Source organism: Geospiza fortis, unplaced genomic scaffold, assembly GCF_000277835.1.
Source record: "Geospiza fortis unplaced genomic scaffold, GeoFor_1.0 scaffold66, whole genome shotgun sequence".
Classification (NCBI taxonomy): domain Eukaryota; kingdom Metazoa; phylum Chordata; class Aves; order Passeriformes; family Thraupidae; genus Geospiza; species Geospiza fortis.
The window spans coordinates 4,638,929-4,660,052 of NW_005054312.1; the positions used below are offsets into that span (position 1 = coordinate 4,638,929).

The 21,124-nt window shown below is 37.2% G+C and overlaps 1 protein-coding gene across 2 annotated transcripts in view; it reads right to left on the reverse strand.

Moving 5' to 3' along the window:
* The window catches only part of EXT2 (exostosin glycosyltransferase 2), a 73,070-nt gene that overhangs the window by 20,766 nt on the left and 31,180 nt on the right, over positions 1-21,124 (reverse strand). For both annotated transcript variants that reach the window (XM_005419479.3, XM_031055739.1), the window contains exons 8-9: positions 18,929-19,060; positions 9,499-9,688 (exon numbers count right to left, since the gene is read on the reverse strand). In XM_005419479.3, coding sequence (XP_005419536.1) covers positions 9,499-9,688; positions 18,929-19,060 — 322 coding nt within the window. The remainder of the gene's footprint in view (positions 1-9,498; positions 9,689-18,928; positions 19,061-21,124) is intronic.

Below are 21,124 nucleotides of genomic sequence, written 5' to 3' on the forward strand. Positions count from 1 at the left end.
CCACTGTCAGTCTGTTGCACTAGGAAGACTGTACCAGAGAAGAGGAGAAGCTGCTTCATTCCCACATGTACAAGTAAAATTTGCTCTCAGGAAGAAGTGTCCATCCCCACCGCCGCTGGGCCTCTCAGACTTAACAGCTCACACAACACAAAAAACTCACAAATCTGCACACTGCTAAAAGACACCAGAGTCTGACCACTACTTCACTCAGGAAAACAAAGCAATATTTTCAAACCACAGAAAGTCTTCAAAAGTCAGTTTTTCTTGGAGCTGTATTTTAGAAAGGAGGATTGGCAGGCATAGGTGGCCAAAAAAAAAAAAGAAAAGAAAGAAAAAAAAAAAGAAGAAACACAGAGTGATATTTACTGGCCAAATTTGTATTCAGCATTCAGTTTCCTACCCCAAGGTTTTTCCTGTAAGTTTAAAAACGTGTCTGTAAAATCTACTTTTATCTGTGTGGTCTTGTAGACCACGGCCTTTATTTGACACGTATGCACATTCTTGTCCTGTTTCACTCAACTCTGGTCCTTCTACTAGAAGGCACAAGGCATTAGCCCTAGCACATTTGAGTGGTTTGTGATATTGACCAGTAGTCAGCTGGAAGGATTCAATCCCATTACTGATGGACTTCAGGGGAGTCACAGTCAGCCACCAGCTGGGGACATACAGCAAGCTCCTTGGGGCCACTACAGAAATGGAGCATTGATTTCAGTTATAGCATTATGAGCTCATTTTATTCTCAGCAGCATAAGGTCTTCAAAAGCCCTGCATGAATCACAGTCTGAAATTATGATTCCAGTAGGAGACCACTGACATTCCGAAATTTTCAGCCTCCTAGCCATTGTAACCTTAGGAGGCAGTAACATCGAATGACTGGAAGTGTTTATTGCAAATTAGTACTCTTGATTTCAGTCACTGCTTTCTTACCGGTTTACCATACAATGTGCAAGTGCCATTTTATAAATGGTAACAGACACTTGCAGGTACCTCACAAAGACATATGTCATTGCCTCATAAGAACTACAGACTGTGTAATGTTTGCAAGCTTCTTAAAGACCTTTGGATAATTACCTATAATTATCCAAATGTAACCCCAGAATTGGTATAAAATAAATTTATGCAGCCTCAACGATCCCAAAAATACTGTTACAAGTGTTTCAGTTGCAATCAGACTTGCCACATGTAGGCATGCATTTGTAAATTTGTATTTATATGTAGCATCAAAGCTTACATTTGATACATGTTAAGCATTCTTTTATTCACCCTTTTCTTCTTTTTGTGTCTGCTACATTTTGAAAAAAAAAGATAACCAAATTGCAACAAAGTGCAGGAATATATTGAAACAGCAATTGAAACTGAAAAATCACCAGGATCGAAAAACAATAATTTGGAAAAACAAGCATGTATGTAAATATTGAACTTCCAGCTCTTCTCAAAAGTCAACTATTTGATAGCTTACTAAAGACATGTCACTTGCATAAAAAATGGTTAGAGAAGAAAAATAAATGAAAAGTGTATGAAAAATGAAGATGTAATCTAATTATAATCAGCACGCATCTCAGATGCCAGCAAATCCTCTTAAATCCACATGATTTACTAAGGTCTTGGAAAGTCTCTCAAAATGACCAGTTCTCAACAACGGGTATGTTACTGTCAAATATTTGTGCTTTGAGAAACATAATATAAAGTTTCTGAATTTAGCCTTAGATTAATGAAAAGAAAATATAAGCATTTTGGAGAAACTTTGAATAAGACATTAGGGTACCAGTTACTCTGCAGCATGCGAAATGCACGAGGCTACTTGCTGCCTAGAGGCTGACTTGATACTGGAGGTTGCTGCCTCTGCAGAGATGGAAGCACATGGGAGATGTTAGGACACAATGGCACCTGAGTAACAACCGGCAACCCTGGCAAAATTGGCTATCATAAAGGACAGCAGGCTCCAGTGAGAGATCCAAGTATTACAAATTAGCTCTGCCACAGGAAATACATATATAAAAAAGACAACAGTCACTTCAGAAGTCAAAGTTTTAGAATCCATCAGGAAGGTTAAAATTGCCTCTATTTATTTTAAAGGACCACAAAAGAAAAGTATTTGTATTTAGAGAGCAATCAGAAAAAGATTTGCCACTTCTGTAATAGCAGACTTTGAATTTTCAGAAACTGCTTGGAAAGTTCTGAGAAACTTCAGCATTAGCAAAACAGATATGGAGGAAATTCTCAGTTTACAAGATTTTGTTATAACCAAGGTAAAAGCACAGGCTTTATTCTTACAGTAAGACAGATCTTTAATAGAGTATGGCAAACACAAAAGAAGCTTAAGAATCTTGCATCATGGCACATGATCCTTTAGGTGTACAAAAATAAAAACGCATGTTTGGACTGTGGACTACTCTTACTTTTTAAAAAATCAGTGAGAACTCTGTGATGCAGCTGAAAATAGAAGCAAATTATGGAATTAGAGCTCTCTGGAGTGAATACAAGTCTATGTACATAAGGATTCTGAAGAGAATGACAGGCATCTATTGTGTGTCATACTGAAACAATCAGGAGTAAAGAGTGAATAACACACTTGGTCTCTGATAATGACTCAGGTCATGATTGGAATTAACTGCTATTTAGGACCACTGATGCACTGATTGCTGGAGAAGCCCATAGAAAACAGTGTGTGGTCCTCTCAACACAAAATCACCAGTTTCCCAACTTTGCCCAATGCAGCTCCCTCTTCTAATGGGCTTACAGACCCTAACAACCTATACATGGCGGTGATTCTGGCCAGCCCATAATTCTACCATTAAGTCCTGCAAGTCCAAATCTCACAGCAAAATTTTTAAGCATGATTTCAAGATGATTTAAACTGTAGGATAAAAAGGTGCCATAGTTACATTCCCAGTTAAAACACTCACATATAAAAGAGCAGCAAAAAATCCCATCCTCTAATTATGTGTTTCTCAGCTACAGCTGCCAGTGAATCACAAGAGACATGCAGATAAGAGAAGAGAGGACACTCATGAGAAAGAGGTAACTTCATTATAACCTAAAGGAATACCGGAATACCCTCTCACACAAAAAACCTCTCTCACTTTCCACACCTCCCTAGGCTTGTGATCAGATGTTTGTAATGAAAATGTAACTAAGCTTGCACACTGTTCATATATAAAAAAATGATTTCTTAGTCTGAAATCCAGCCCTGTTTTCAGTACTGAATGAACTGTTACATCATACATAAAAGGGGATCACTAAAAATAATAGAGCGCAATATTTCCATGGAATGTATTATTTCTTTTCAAAGAGAAATGGCACTGTGCCGTGGTTTGGGAATGGTACTCCTCAGTTCAGTGCCCCCACCAAGACTCTCCAAACCATGTTCTGCTCTCTCTCACTCCCTCATTTTCCTCTCTCCATCCCCTGTAGCAGAATGGGGAGGAGAGCAAACAACTTACTGCAAACAGCAATGAGATAAAATGAACAGTAGTGGCAACCTACTAACAACAGGGTACAGGAAAAGAAACTATTCGCATGGAAAAAACCTCAACAATAGACAGTATCAGACAGCTCCTCCCAGCAAGTTTTCTCAACCAGAAGGAAGCCCTTCTCCTTGGAAGAGACTCCCTTTCCCTCCAACTGAGTGAGGTAGTACAGAATAGTGAGGTGGTACAGGCTGCAAAAATTAACCCTCTCCCAGCTGGAGCCAGGACACACCATGGTGTTGTTAAATAGCACCATTCTCTGTATCCTTGCTTCTGGGAAACTGGAAAGCTAATAACATCTCAGGAAGTCCTTTTGCAGCACAAACATTATTGCTGATCTTGTCAGCAGACAGAAGTGTATTTACAAAGGGAATTACTTGCTCTGCATACTTATCATCCATTCCCAGTTTCAACATTCAACATAGGAAAAATGAGAATCAGTACAGCAGGTGTACAGAGCCAACCACTATTCTTGAGACACCACTTCTAAGTAGTATCAAGTTCAAAAAATAGCAAGTAATACTCGAATGCAGATGGTTTGTTGCATTTGCAATTGGAAGCAGCAGGTAAGGATAATGAGGAACTGGAAACACTCCTGCATACACTCCTGATGGCAAGAACTGAATGCCTGTCTGTATTAAAACCAATGTAACAAATTTTTTAAAATCCACTTACTGGCTAAAATCATGGCATTTTGATGACTCATACAAAGACAATTGTACAAACATTTTTTTTCTGCTTTGCTGCTTCAATAACAGCTAAGAATATCTCATGACTAGTGATAATCTGGGTCCAGAATATTAATTCATATAATGGTCTCACTTCCCAAAACTTCTATGGAGTCCATTTGGAAATATAAAAAGGAAAAACCCTTCCAGAAGTTTTGCAAGGTAAACAAAGACTGATAAAAAACTGACAGAAAACATTTCTAAACATGCTCTGTTTGTACCTGCAGTTGCACAGAATCCCATACAGCATAACCAATCCTCATACCTGAACTTTTGTACAAGCTCTCATCTCATGTTTATTCTAGCTGGTCTATAGTAGTTTGCATGAATGCAGCTAACTGAACATTGCTGATGAAACCTAATTAACACTTTTTCAGTCTCTGATACAGAATGGCAGAATTTTGCTGGAGTCTGAAGTTTAAAAAATTGTCAGAAGCAACATCAGGCATGGCAGATCTACTTATTATCAGAATTCCTTCCATTATGGCTCAGCGAAAAAGTCTGTTTAGAGCTCAAAACAGGTGCTTTCTACTCACATTAAAGTGTTTATATTGTTCTACAGAAATACACAGAATTACTCTTGTGTATAACAAAACAGAACATTTGGTTCTAGGACACAAGGGCGCAGTGTGTTTAGCTGGGTTTGATAGGCTAACTTTCCAGATTTCCCTAGGAAGTAATATTGCAAAATGTTTGTAATATGCCTTATGGAAGACTAAAATTACCATGAATTAATTCTCTAGCTAATCAAGGAAAATGGCATTAAGTCCATCATCAAGAAGCCAAATTAATTAAAAACTTAGAAGTTAAAAAACCCATTCCTGGGTTAAAAAACCAGTGCTGAGTTCCAAAGGCACAGTATTCCAAAAAATCCCAAACATGTCACTGCAGTTGTTTTTATTAATTTTTTTTTAGATTACACTTCCTTAAGGTACAGCAATCCAAAGGATACTCACTTTCTTTAGCCCCAACAGTTTATATCAATGTTGTCCATTAACAGCATCAAACAGAAATACAAAGATTATTATTTCAGTAATACTATAAGAAGTTTATAGCAACTTAGTTCCAGGATCCACAACTAAACAGAAAATACACACTCTTTAAAATACATTTTTCATTTTTATAATACAACCTAAGGAATCAGTCTATCACACATGATTTCTAGCTTGTTGCATATTTACTAACAGTAACGAATTTTTACATTATAATATTATTCATGTGGTAGACAAAGTGGTTTCTTCACTTGTCTGAAACAAATGTTTGTGGGAATTTTTAGCACAGACTATTTTCTTGAATTTCAGAACTAGCAATTTAGAAAAACACAAATGAAAGGAAAAAAAAATATTTGGCTGATGGAGAAAATCATGATTTCTACAAAATATTCCCAGCAGCAGGCACTTAGACCACAATGTTTATTTTAATTGATCCATTGTGAGGGAAAAAAATAGATTTTTTTTTCCTGTAGTATTTCAAGGCTTTTACTATTTTTATTAGTATTATACACATAATTATGGGCCTACTGACATTACTGCTGCATCGATGGGCTTCTTGCATACAATGCATGGCACAGAAAATAAGCAAAACTCAGCCAAAGACACTGTGCAGAGATCACGTCCCTAAATTCATTGAGTACTTAAGATAACAAGCTGATTCTATGTTTTAAGGTTCCAGAGTAGAATCATCACTGTATGTGATATTTTCTTTCTGCTATTTCACATATAAGATTCAATATTTTTACCATCAAAAACGTTGCGTAAACTTCAAACTTTGTTGTCTTTGCACAAGACATCTGTGTTTCTCATAGTTAATCTTGTTTCTTTTTCACTGATTCTAAAGAAAACACAGAACCATCAGTTCAGACTTCCACAGACAGCTCTCAGACATTAGGTTAAAAAAAAAAGATCCTTACAAACTCTTAAGGCTAAGGAAAAAACAATCTTAAAATTACTACTGATGTCTAACCAACCCACATACATGTAGTTCTCCAATTTTATATTTTTATACACTACTTGGTTGAAAACTTTCCAGTCAAGTGCTTAATTAATCCATTGCCCTCTTACCTGCTTACCTCTTTTATCAGCCAACATAAAAAAATTCTGTTGCATCAGAGCTGCATCTGCCCTGAGAGGTTTAGGTTTGAAAAGAGTTTGTTTTCAGACACCTTGCACACTCACCACAGTTGTTACTACTGCACAGCAGCTGAAATCAGCTACAGCCTCTTAGCTGAGATGCTCAGCACTACTGATGGCAGTGACCACCTGAGACTCCATGATCTTAAATTTTGTACAATTTTTAGAGTATTTCATTTTCACCCAGTTTTCCTCCTAAGTCGTATCATTACATAAAGGCATTATTGCAAATGCATAGCATATTGTTTTGATAATAATGATATTTTCAGTTATAATAATTTTCTGGTGTTGACAGAGGAAACAAAGGAAAGGTCACATGTCACTTGTGTGGCACTTTGCCAGCTGCATCCCAGGAAACCTAAGCCAAATTCTCAATTTAGCACACATACTCACTAAGGAAGGCAATTTGGATGTTCTTCACCCAGCCCTCCCACTTACACATGCAAAACAAAATAAAGACATGAAGAGCTGCAATGACAAAAGCCAAGATCTGCTTCTGTACTGAAACATGTCCCTTACGTGGAAAGGACCAAGAAATAAAGCACTTGATGCTGTAGAAGGTTAAGCACCTCTGCTTTACTACAACCAATTAAAAATGAATAGTCATAAAAGTGCAGATACTACTGTAGGGTAATAAACTAGACTTTATCAGTGACAGTGGTACACATTACAAACTTCAAACTCATTCCTTGTTCTAATCCATCAGAAACTTCCTGGCTTTAACAGGCTATAAACAGCAGAAGCTTTGAAGTCCAAGGATTAGGATCACTAATAGACAGACTGAACGAGAGACTGGCTGAAGAGCCAAGTGGAATGCCCTGCATGGATCTGGAATAAAACAAGTTCATTTAATCAAACTGACCTCTCTCAAGCCATGGGCCAAGAGATTGCAATGATTGTAACAGCAATAAAGGGAAAAGGGACACTAAAAACAAATAGTTATTCGCTTCAATGCATGCTTAGGCCAACGCAAGGACAAAACTGCTTATGCTTTCAACTGTGCTCTCAAGTCCACAATTTTAAGTTCTACTTGGGGTTGGGGTTTTTTTAACTAGTTTATGACTTAGGGGTAATAGAGGCAGAAAAAAATTAAACGGACTTTGATTTTCAAGATGAATACAATGATTGAAAAGAAAAGGTCATTTTAATGATCTATTTGCTTCAGCTCCCCTGTATCTCAGACTCACTTGAAAGAAATGTGAAAAAAATTCATTTGGGTTGAATCCACCCACACTCAGCGATCACATATATGTATATATCACTAAGCATTTTTGCTTTTAGAAAATAACTGCTTACTGCCAAAATTCCTGTTGTTATCAATTTATCCACAACAATTTTTACTCTAAAGGGTTGCAAAACATTTAAAATATGACTAAACTTGTGGTATTTAGCCCAGAAGTAATAAAGAACACTTTTTAAAGTAAGCAATAAAGTTACTGTGCTTCCAACTGTAGCAAGTTGCCAAAATGGCAAATGAGCCAAGTGAATGGTAGCAATAGCTTGGCTCTAAGCAGCTCTTTGGAGATGGTAAATTGAGACAAGTGGTCAGGGATTAATTTCTACATTGCATCTTGCTGCTATGCAGAATAACTAACCTTGAAGAGTAGAACACAGCAGCAGTTGAAGCCTCTGGAAAGATAATTATAAAGTGAAGAGTCCTAACAACACAGTTCATTTGCTTCAGAACAATCCACAATACAACATTTCTTTTGAACACGTATTCCTAGAAGGCAACATTTCTTGTCCCACAAAATCACCACATTTTCAGATGAGAATGACAGATCCATATGTACAGCACATGGGAACCAGGCTCATTACAGCTACTATAGCTACAGTATTTAATCCAGAATGAGGAGGCTTTAATTGCCCAGCACAATGCTCAATATTTTAGTACTGGTGTTCACATCTTGAAGAAAGCCACCCTAGGGAACAGAAATAAAATCAGCAGCGTTGTCTAGCACTGGAGAGGATTACCAAAGGCCAAGCCTAGCTAGTTTCCCTTACATGGGGCAAGATCTCCCATTTATTCCATGGTGATTTCATAATGGAATTCACTAATGTCAGGACATGTGTTTCCAGCTGAGGACCTGGGAACAGATTAGGAGCAGCATGGTGTCATGAGGCAGGCAGCCTGGAGATGGGAAAGAAGGGAGTTGGTTGGACACAGAGCAGCCCATGGAGTGTACAACGACATTGCATAGAAGGAGACAAAAAAACATGGGATAGGGATCTTTGGTTTAAAAATGTAGGCAGCAAGCTGTGAGGACTGGGCAGACTGAGATTGAGGTCCTGGCACAAGGGGATACAGTACAGCAGTATGCCAGACTGGCAAAGCACACCTCAGCTACTGAAAACAAAATAATAGAGAGATTTACAGCACTGAATTCACACCTTTGAAACCAAACCTCATTCCAAAAATCTACACATATAAATAACTTGGGAAAATGCCTGTGAATGAGTCCTTATTTTAAAATAACCACAGATTAAAAAACAATTTTAAAACCATGCAGATGACACCAGACTCACTCACATACTACAGAGAGCAGCACAGTATACCATACGTGTTAAAAGCAGAAATAGTTTAAAACAGGCACTTATGTATTGTCTTACTGGGCAAGCATTAGCATTTTCACAAGATATTCTAGTGGTATGGAGACTCCATTTTGGACACCTAAATGTCCCAGATTTTCATTTCATCAATCAATCAAAATATTCATTTATTTTATAGCTCCAAGCATTCTAACTTTGAACCACATTTGCTGCTTTGAACCACATTTGTTCTAGAAACAGTCCAGTAGCAGTAGTAAATACACTGTGATGAAAGCCTGTCTACAAAGAAATAAAAACAACTATTGACAGATCAAAAATGGGCTTCTCCTTACTACTCCCTCTAAAAATGTTAAGGACAAAAATGTTTCTGCACTACTGTATTTATAACTTTTGATTCAGAAGTTAGTAGCACAACCACTGGTTCTTGCTATCTACTTTGGCTTCTCTTATTTCACTTTCAAACACTTTGTCACAAAAAATCCCAACCGATTATTTGGAAAGAACCATGAAATACTTCTTGACTATAAATGATGTAGAAGAGTGGTAATTCTGCAACAGGTGTCAATAGCTATGTTATGCCCAGTTTCACCTTCCTCCACCACCCCTCCCATGGGTTTTTACCTTCTGGTGGATTCTTATTCTGGTTGTTCCAGACTACCAGCAATTTGGATAGACTGGGCACTTTAGACACCTCAGTGATGACTCGGAAAAGGCTCTCCACCCGGTCATAGGTCAGAACCACGGCTGTGAAACCTTGGGACTGAGGCGGGATCAGTGGAAGGAAGAGTGGGTTGCTCACACTGCTCCATTTCTGTGAAGGAAGACAAGAAAACAGCAAAGCAATTTGTTTAAGGTAAATTACCACTGTAGGGACTAATTCATATAGCCAGGCCCTAACCATCAGATTTGTAATTTGCTCAGATCAGGCAATTCTCCAATTCTGACTTTGGCAATTTCTCAAAACCTTTATTCCAATCTCTTTCTTATTTCAATTTTCATTTATGTCTGGCTGTAAAGTTGCAACCAGATAGAGATTAAGGCAAAAACTAAAGTGGAAGAGGTAGATAGATTTGTGGAGAAGGAAAACCAAGGTGAATTGAGGCCAGCTACCATGGGTCAATTCTCATTTACTAATCATTATTTCAAGACCTTTATATTTATAGTCAGGTGTCGCCGGTTGGCCACAAGGTTTTCGGGGTGAAGGAAGAGACGAGATGGGCTCCATGATCAGAAGGCTTGATTTATTATGTTATGATATATACATCTATTATAACTATACTAAAAAGAAAAAGAAAAGGAGAGTTTCCAGAAGCTGCTAGCTACCTAAGAATAGAAAGTAAAGAATGAATAACAAACCTTGCTCTCTCGGACTGTGTCCGAGAGAGCTCAGTTCCGGATTGGCCATTACCTCCAAACACTCAATCTGGGCCAATCCAGAACTGACCTGCTGCATTTGTTTGGTGAGCTACGCAGCTCCAGCAGGAAAATCCTAAGAGAGGATTTTTCATAAAAGAAATGTCTGTGACAGTCAGGACTCAATAAACAAAGAGAAACTTAATCAGCACTACAATTTCAGAGTGAAAAAGTGTTAACAATAACAAAAGCAAAGGAACAAACCCATAAACCTGGCATAAAATGTGCACCCAAGCAAAAAGGGAAAAAGCAGGTACAAAGAGGAGCCACGTACAAGCTTCCACAAAGTTTGGTCAATGGTGGAAAAATCTCATCTATTACATTAAAAAAAAAAATTAAAATACATGAGATTCAAAGATGAATTCCAGTTATCTGCTCCTTGAGAATTTTAACTAGGGCATCCCTTTTGAGACTTTAAAGATCTTACTTCAATACACAGCATAGGGAAGCCAGCCCAGACGGCAAGAGACAAGACAGACAACTACATTCACACTGAATGTGCCAACCCCCTTTGGAGCTGACAACATGGGGGAGGAAGCAGTGAAGGGACCATTTGACAAGAATGAAAACACCAGCATTTTAGTCTCAAATTTTCCATTCCAACTGATGTTCCAAGCAGGGGTCGGACAGAGAAGCAAAGGGAAAAACTAAACCCCTTGGGACAAGGTGAAAAGGGGAGTTGGGAAAGGAGAAACTGAATGATGCTGTTTTGCAAGGAAGTTTTGAATCCTAGCCTGTAAAAACTATGAAGACTCTTAAGAGGTTAGCAACTGCCAGCAGTTTACAGAAATACTGTGAAATTCTCCAGCTAAACTCATACCATAGGCCTGCTCATATCAGGAGTAAAGGAAGTTTTACAGACTCAAGAGTTACAAGGTCACATTTGTAGGAAGTAAACTTTGAAATTTTCTGTTTCCCTATTTAGTCTTTGGTTAACTTTATACACTCAACAATCACCTTACTCGTGTTTAATGGTTAGACACCTCTAACTACAATGACTTCGAGAATGAGGAGGATAAAGAGCCTATTTACTGAAAGACATCACAACATTTTGGTAAAGGAGAAAAATAAAATGATGTGAATATGATTTCCTTCTATGGACAAATCAAAACTGAAGAGCGGATAAATATGTGAGGCAGAAAAGTTAAGCACAGCATTGGCACTCTTTTCTCCACATGGTCTAAAAGTATGTTCCAGGCAAGGACCTGTCAGTAAGAGTAATATGTTTTAGTAGACTTCCTGAAGTAGTTGAAAAGACAGACTGGTTTTCAGCTACACACACTTGTGTGCCTGTAGACACACTTTATCAGGTCTGGTAAAAGCAGCATTCATCTTAAACTCTTTGTGAGGATCCTAATGGAAAACACAAAGTTCTAGTTTTTACCCAAGAGGAGTAATGGGATAACGTAGAAACAGTAACAGTACAATATGGAACTTTGGTTCTTGAAAAGGACATGGCTACCTGTGAAAGCATACTCAGTAATTCAGAAAATATACATCCATTACTTCAGCAATTGATATGTGCAGAGAAAAATCTGCTTTCAGATTATTACATCTTCTAAAATTAAAGCCTTTGTATATACTTTGCTAGTTGTACAAGATGACTAGTGGCAGATGGGGACAGCCCTCTGATTTTGCTGTAGCTCCAATAATTCCTACAGCAAATCACAATCTAAATGTTACCAGAGCATAATCCACCTCATTAAAGCTTTACTACAGACTTGTTTCCACACAACCCCCACCCGAAGACTGTTATTATCTGAATGACCTTGGTAATGTCAAGCAGCTTCTTAACACAACTCTCAGAAACCTCTTTTCATTAATAGTCGAAACAGAGGTTTAACAGCATAATCAGAGTGCCAAGAAATATTATGTTTCTGTCCTACAAGAAGAAATAACTGGTAGAGCCATCTGCAGACAACGTTCTATTTATTACTTACGGGTGAGAATTGCTACCTAGATTGATGGCTCCCATTTGAAGTTTTTCGAGAAACGTTTTCTCTCTGTCCACAGCACTTCCTAACAAATTGCTAGCTACCATATATTTTGAAAAGCATTATTCCTTTTCCATAATCTAAGACTACTTTAGGTACTTACAGAAAGGAATATATCGTGCATATGTGTGCAAGCCCATGCATATGTACCTAAAATGGTCACGAATTTCTCTTATGAAGTTAAATTTTAGGTACATTCCTTAAATCTCAACTTCTACTACTTTCAGAAAGGCATGAAAATTCTCCCCTGCTGGTCATAACTTAGGAAAATAAGGCAACTTTAAAGGAGGTTTTGCTTCTGCACCTACTAAAGGATGATGGAGGGAGGGAAAAGCCTGTAGACGCACACTAATGGATGGGAGAACCATGCCTCTCATTTGAGAAAAACATTTCAAAAAGGCAATTAAGCATCTCTCAAGTGCCATTAAGAGCCAACCCCCTGCTGCCTGCCTGAAGAGTGTGTCTACAGTCTGAGACCTATTGACCCCACTTTCTGCAGGAAATCAGGCAAATTCAAGCCTCCATAATTTGCTAAAGTCTTCCAGATTTCTGCTTGGGAAAAGAAAACTATACAGGCAATTAATACAACAGCAACCTAATTAAATCTCCATTATGGCAGCAAAGCATGAAATGGCTAATGACATAGGGATGGGTTCTCCCAGTCACTGCTCAAGCAACCAAGTGATGAAGGCACATTTGCTCTATTCCCATCTTTATTAACATTCTTGATGGAAATTCACAGGAACTTTCACTCTCAGAGAGCAAACAGCAACAGTAGATTGATCATCCATCACCTTTCTTTGACAAAGCGCTGACACTCAGCTATAGATAAGACAACCCTTCACTATCACCCTCCCAGCTAATATCATTAGAAGAGCCAGGATAATTAATCCAAGATTAATAGGTTACTTGCTGTGAATCATTTTTATGGGCAAAAAGGATCAAATTGAAATGTTAGTTTCCTAAGAGTAATTTCATGTCAGTTAAGTCTCACAGTCTCAGCTGTCTGACAGTTCTCTGCAGTTCATATGAAAATCCAAAGTACTGGAATGTGAGTGACAGTGAGAGCTTGGGAATAGCCTGAAGATGGAAAAGGGGAGAAGTCAGGAAGGGTTCTGTATATGCATAAGGATTCATGCATATATATGCAATGCTGCAGCTGTCCTGTGCATTCTTTCTACAAGTGTGCATGTGTGATAATGACTTAGAAACAAGGCACCTGCCTTTACTATAGCTCAATCAAATATTGTTCTCCTTTTGGTCATCAAAAACAACCTGATGCTACTTTAGGAAAAATAAATACATTAAGGATGATGCATTAAGGGAGCTGAATTCTCATGATGTGGGAGGCTTCAGGCTGGATTTGAGGTAGAGTCTTCAGGTTCAACTTAGCAGGGAAGTTTCTAACAGACCTTCCTTAGCAGGGTACAGAAGGGAGAGAGGTGGGAGCTTCACAGCATCACTGAACACACACAACTGGACTGAGAAATGGACAATCTAATATTTAAATTCTATGGAGCCTCAGAGATACTGGTAAAACATCAGAGGTAATGAAGACTCAGTCCTGTCCCAAAACTTCCTAACTAGTTGTTCACCATTGAAAGATACTTGAAGAAAGGTACAGTAGACACATCAGACTCTATATCACAGAATGGTCTTTAGGAAAACAAGGCTGTGTAAGATGTTCCATATCAAAGAAGAATCAAGAACCCCCCAGCTATCATTTAGTGGGAAAACTCAGCAACAGCACTTAAGAAAAATAAAATTCCACTGCTCCCATGAACAAGACAGTGATCTTTCCCACCTATTTTATTTTCAACACCTAGCCTGCTTGTTGTAAACTACCTACTACTGAATCCATATAGTCTGAACAACAATTCACTGTCTTTTAAAAACACAGAGGTAAGGACAGCAGTGTGCTGAACTTAGTAGCTGCACAGTCCTATACATCTAAGCAAAACAGAGATAAATCCCCTGCCACTGTGGTTAAGGCTTTTTCAGCTGGGTTGTTCTTACAATCAGTTCTAACCTCAGCATGGTTTCAATTATGAATTACCAGACCAAAAAAAGCCTTGATTTATTCTATTTTTCTCCAATTATTTATGGTAAGTTTCTATTCAATACTTTGAGAAAGTAGTTCATCATGCTTCCCATCCTCAAGTGGTCACAGGGCAAACCCAAAGGAATTAACCCTCCCTATTTGTCCAGAGCCAACCAAAGTGCTTACACCCAACAGAATTACAAACAAAGTCACAGTGGCCATCATTTCATGTTTTAATGAAGATCTTAAACCCTCCTCACATAAAAAATTAGCCACAAGACAGACAGGAGCTTCTATCTAGTGTAGAATAATCCGCTGTGTAAGAAAAGAACTCTAAGTCTGGGCAGGTAAATTAAAGAACTAATGGTTAAATCATGTTTCACACTCACATAAAAATACCAATGTTTACATCTGAATACGTGTGGGATATTCAAGCAGTCCATAATACCAACACCAAAAAAAACCCCAAAACTGAATTTTATTTAATATTTTTAAAAATACATATCTTCTAATATAATAAATAAAGCAAGATTTGATCCAGCTGATTGAAACCATCACACAAGTAGCTGGAAAATACAGCAGAAACAGAAATCTAATATTGTTCAATGGAAAAAATACCAAATATGCACTGCCCAGAAAAGTGCTAGCTTGTTCTTATTTACAGGTAGATAAAAAAGTGTATTCTAATATTTGCTTAATGCTTTGGAGATGACAAATGGTACTAGGAAGGAAGCACAGTTATAACAGTAGCATTATCTGTAGACTGAGGACTATAAAATATTAGTCAATGAAGTTAGGAATGGTTTAATTTTTAACAAGTGTCAAGTTCCTAGTAATTGGCAGGACCCACAAAGTATTCTGTAAATTAACATCCTTCTTAGGCTTTGCTAAATGAATGGCATTCTAAGCACTAAGACAACTCTGCTATTTTAGCTTACACCAAATGATGGTGCTGTTTTCTGCCTCACTGGAAGAAATGAAATCTGGTATGTTTATTGTTCACATACTGATATTCTCAAGTGATTATTAAGCTCTGGTCTGTATCATCCAAGGTCAGAGCTCAAAAGCAGCCCCTGACAAAAAAACCATCTAATGTTTCATAGGTCTACATTATAAACAGGCTTGAAAGAATTTCAACAAAAGCAGCTGAAGAATTCTGAAAAAACCTGTCTTACTCATTTTTCAGAAACCCATACGTATTAGTGAGGTATAAGGCAAAGAGGAGAATTTCAGCAATCTACAATGAAGCATAAGTGAGGAAGTAATTTACCTCTATTAGAGCATAACAAAGTACTTAATTGAAGGTAACAGATCACATCTCAAGCCCAAGTCATTATTTCTAATCCAGCCCAAACTGGTAACCATCAAAATGCACACCGTAGAATCACTCATTTTCTGGCTTACTTGGACGTAACTGATTGCCTCTGCCTAATGGATAATGGTTGGGCCAAAAAATATAAAAGACATTAAACTTCCATGCCTGCATCAAAAGACTGTCTGAGATATAAAGGGCTCAAGCAGTACAGCAATGAATTTCAGTCCACAAAAGTATCATTTGCTCCTCTTCATTAAAAGGAGGAAATATGTCATAATGCATTTTTATTCTAAGTAATATTCCATAACATATTAGCATGTTATATGCTACTAGTCTTCCATTTCCTCAACAGGACAGTGAATAAGTAGAAAAATAATCCACTTTATTACTTTTTTTTTTTTTTGCTTGAGAAAGGCCAACAGTCTTCAGTCAGCCCATAAAAACACATAAAACTGCTTGGAACACTTCCCCTGTGCTATGTACTAAGTATGGAATTAACTGTATATGCATTTATCTTCTGCATACTGCATACTCCCTCCTGGAAAAACACCCTCCTGTAACACTGCTGGATGAACACTCTGGTGAAGATACTCAGGCAACAGTCTCACTAATATTTTGAGCCAATATAAGTCAAAGTAATGCCAAGTAAAGCAGCCTTCAAGCCACCCAATCCCTCCCTTGCACACACCACCGCTCTTTCTTTTTTTTCTTGCCTGCTAAGTTTTATATATGGAATATTATTTTGGCTAGTTCACCACAAGTGAAATAGAAATATAAAAAAAAAAACGTTGCACAGGAAAGAGGAAACTGTGACCCAACTGTAGAAGAGTGCAGGACTACTTCTTTGGGTATTCTGGAAGCAAACACATGAAGGTACAATACTTCAACAAAATGCAAAGTATAATGTGCATCTTGGAGAGCTACGAGCCATTCTAATTGTATGTATCCATTTCTAAGTAGAAATAATGGTCACACTGCTTTGTCTAACACATGAAGCAGTTGTAACAATTGAACAGCACAACAATTAGGAACCAGGACATTTTACCAAACTTCTGTTACTTCTACTAAGCAAAATTACACACAAATAAAACCCCACCTCAAACCAAGGAAGAGGGCAGGTAAGAAATCATGGCCAAGAGTTCTTTCTAAGTATCCTTCTCTGCATAATGATCTTGCACAGCAAGCTCTTCTTTCTGTTACACAGTTGAATTTGTCCTAGCAAGTAAATGCATAAATTCCTTAAAGCTGGCATTCTCCTGTATAGATATTCCATAGGCAAATCTGTGCTCTCATTTTCAAAACCTCACTATTCAGAGCACAGGGATCTGAGCTCTATGAACAGCCTTGTACTGATTAAAGTAATTTCTGGCTAATTTCAGTAAGCCCTTAAAACAGTGATTGCACCTCTGCACCTCTTCTACATACCCTGCACCTTTGTGTCCCTATGAAAACCAGGTAACAGGAACAAAAGCATACAGAAGAGTATTGTACTTAATCCCTACTGACCACAACACCATATGGAACAACAGGCAGAGCTAAAGGAACTGGCTGCACTCAGCTGAGTTTGAAGGCAGAATACACATGGCAAGTTCTGGAGGTTAGTTCTGGCTGGTAACACAAGAATTTATGAAAGTTACTCACAATTTTCACTGTGGTATTAATGTTAACTCACATTATTTTGCTTATGCAAAATACTGTGAGTTATTTTAACAATTGCTTATTTTAACAATTAGCTATATCCTAGCCCCGAGACTGAAATAATTTTCTTTAAAAACTTCAGTCATGAGTTTATTTAGAAAAGAATACTGCAATTTTCTTGTAAACAAAAAGGATATTAGTTACTTTGCCTTCTTATCAAAGTTAGAGGATACAGCTGCCATTTTCTGCTACCTCAAATGTACATATTTAAGTCCTTCCAACTATAATGTTTCATCCAGGCTGACTAGAAATTGTAACAGTGCTAAGAGTGGATATTAGGCAGGAGCTAGATGAGACACAGGCTCAAGCAGATTATTACTGCCCAACAAGCAGACAACTTTGAGACTCTGACTAGTGTATTTAAAAAAAAAGTATAGGAGAGAATCCAGGATATGTTTTTAGGTTCCCTTTAAAGACTCAGTAATCCTTAAAGCATTTTCTTCATTTCACTAAGCGTGTTTAAAGGTGCTTGGCTCTGCTACCATAATCATAAAGGTGTTAAGATATTCTGATTCCCTTCTTGTGGAGTACACACTTGTGCAAATTAATTTTTCTTAAATACTGATCAGGGCCACATTTCCTCTCCAAAAAAGGACAAGAGGAGATTATTAATGCCTTTGGCTCAGCAATGGAAACAGAACTTCTGAAACACAGCAATGAGCTTCTAACTCTTCATCAGCAACTGTTCACACTCCACGGGTCTGAAGAGTTTCAAGTAAAACCCACTTTACTCCTACCCAGTACTCCTACCCAGCTTTCTTTCTCTAAACTATCATAAAGCAAGACAGTTAACAAGTTTGGTTTTATTAGTAAAACAAAACTATTTTTTATATTTTGACACAGAGAAAATTAACTGATTATGAGTGAAAATTATCTACAGGCTTTTATATAGTAAAAAATCAGAACCAGCTGCTTGGTGCAGGAGGTTAATTAATACTGCACTGTTTTTTCTTAACAGAAGTTAGTTCAACCAGTGAAACTTTAAATTAAACCAAGAACAGACAAAAAAAAATCCAGTAAAACTTTGATCATCAGTTTCTGTATTAGAGAAATTGTTAAGAAGTAACATAGAGAAAAGTTTAGGCATAAGAATAATTAGCTATTTCAACAGAATTATATTAAAGATTCACGCACATTTTTTGAGATCTTCAGCATTTCCACTATTTTCTCTGCATCATACAGACTATGTCCAAATATATTCAGAGCTCAAAACTATCTCTGAATTAAACAGAAATAAAGAAAAGTGTGTGTATATGTGTGTGTGTTTGTGTGTGTGTGTGTGTGTGTGTGTGTGTGTGTGTGTGTGTGCATCAAGGAAAAAAAAATAAACAAGGAAGCAATTTAATGTGTGCAATAGCAAAAGTTGAAAGTTCTCATCTTTGTGCCAGGACATAAAACGAACTGCTAGTTATTTTGCCAGTTGTCATAAAATATATTAGCTTCATCTGTGCAAGTTACCAGCACAACACATACACACACAAACTCAGACACAGAATTATTACCAAGTTTCATAGCACATACCTTTTATATGAGGAAAAAAAACTCAAAACCACAATTTGTTTTATGAGTAAATCAAACGAATTTGCTTACCACAGCTGGGGGATCATTCCACTCTTCATAAGAAATGGCAGCATATGGGTAAATTCTATCATTGATAATCTGAAGAGTAGCGAGAGCAATTGCTTTCATTGATCGAAAATATGCTTCCCAGAACCACCTTGCCTGTAAAGAGAATAAAATTCACTTTCACATTGCACAGATCCAGTGCTTAATAATCAATTTTGGCTTGCCATGCACAATCTGTTCCAAGGAGTCTACATGTCACGTGGAAATTAAATTAGGAGGCATGTTTATTGTAGATAGAGTATTTCCATAATGCCTGAAGGCTTCAAACTCAACTCCACCCCTTAAAAGGACCCACAGCCAATAAAAAGAAGCAGCAGCATTATTTTGCAAGAGATTAAGCAGAATGAAAATATTTGAAGGAATCAAGTACTTTCACACTTAGATCATACGTTTTCATCCTGAAAAATGTCAAAAGCATTTTGAGCATAGAAGAAAATAAATTACTTATACTCCATTTTTTCTAAGGCAAAGGAATCCACAGTACAGTTAAATAGTCAAATAAAAGCACTCTGCCTGAAAGGCAGAACTTAGAAGTCTCTTTTTAACATCAATATTAGAGACACTTGATCAGACAGAGAATTTCCATATTCACAAAACCTACCAGACTAATAGTTTCCAAGAAACCGAATATTATTTATACAAGTAAATGATTACTATTTTTACATAGAAATATACATGTACATGCCAATTTATTACCACTGTTAATCCAGGCTAATTTCTAGCACAGTGTAAAACTGCTGAAATGAAGCCTGAGATTGTTATACACAGGTGCTCTGAATTTCACAGATGAATTGCTCCAAAACTAAGGTCCCATACAAGTTTTCATCTTGTCCCAGTTTCTGTGTATGACAGAAATTAAGGAAGAAAATCAGAGGTTTGAAAATGAAAATGCTCACTTATCTGACTCTCTGTTAAGTGATATAAACATACTTTTTCAATCAATAGAACTACCAAATGATCCTGTAGGTCCCTATCCAACCCAGAAGGAAATATGCTTAACCAAACCACGTAGTTCAAGAGTTCTGGCCCAAAAGATATGATTTTTTTCAACCTTACTTTTCTTCAGGAAACTGCAGCACATTGAAGTCTCCAGAAATTAATTTCATTTGCAATCTCCCTATGGTGAATTACCAGCTATAAGAGTATGTGTTTGCTTCTAGAAGGTAGAGCAATTAAAACAAATGCATTTTTTTCTTGAATTGGAACCTTTAGAAGTTTTCAGAGTCAGGACACAGCTGAAAACAATACACAAATTTTGGCAAGTGCTATTTTACTCTTGCTACAGATTTCTTAAATAGCAAAAAAGGATCTAGAGTTTAGCAGTTTAAATAGCATGCTATGAAAATATTAAATAATATTATTTACCTAATTTAGTTACCATATTATTTACCTTATTCAATTACTGAAGGAATACCAAGCTTCTGGAAGTACAGATCTTAGGACGAACCAAAAATTACTCTTGTTTATCTGTTTTTAACAAATGCCAGCAGATCTCACTCTGAAGGTCAGTACTTTTTAACAGAAGACACACAGTGATTCCTGCATTTACACTTCCTTTTGGATATTCCTAGACTAAATAACAGTATAGAGGAAAGATTATAAGGACAAACTTGCACATATTCATGTTTATGCTACCCTGTACTTTACTCAGAGTGTAAGCTATGTGATTTAGAACCACAGACTTGCTGCTAAACCACCAGCCTTAAAACTCTACTCTGTGAGTAAAAAAAAATTAAATTTGTAAAACAGAGTCAGTAGAATATTTCTGCAAATATTTAAGATTAAAAAAATCCATGTTACAATTAAAAATAAACTAGGAAAGAGGTTATTGCTCTCTGAAGTACTACATTTACTGTGCAAACAGCCATAACTGTGACTATTTCAGGCTATTTCAAAATTTAATAGAGTGATGGGTATGTCCAAAATGACGCTACTCTGGAGCTTGTCATCCAGAGAGAGTGCAAAGCAACTTCAGTTTAGAATGGAATCATTTCCCTCTCCTTATTTCTCTTCCTGATAGGACTTAACAGCTGGATAACAGGCTGATTACCAGGAACACGGAACAAAATTACTTCCACATTCAAGTGTAAAAGCAGAAGAATTACATAAAAGGGTAAGAATAAGTAAAAAGACAATAAAGCAAACACCACATGCTAAGCA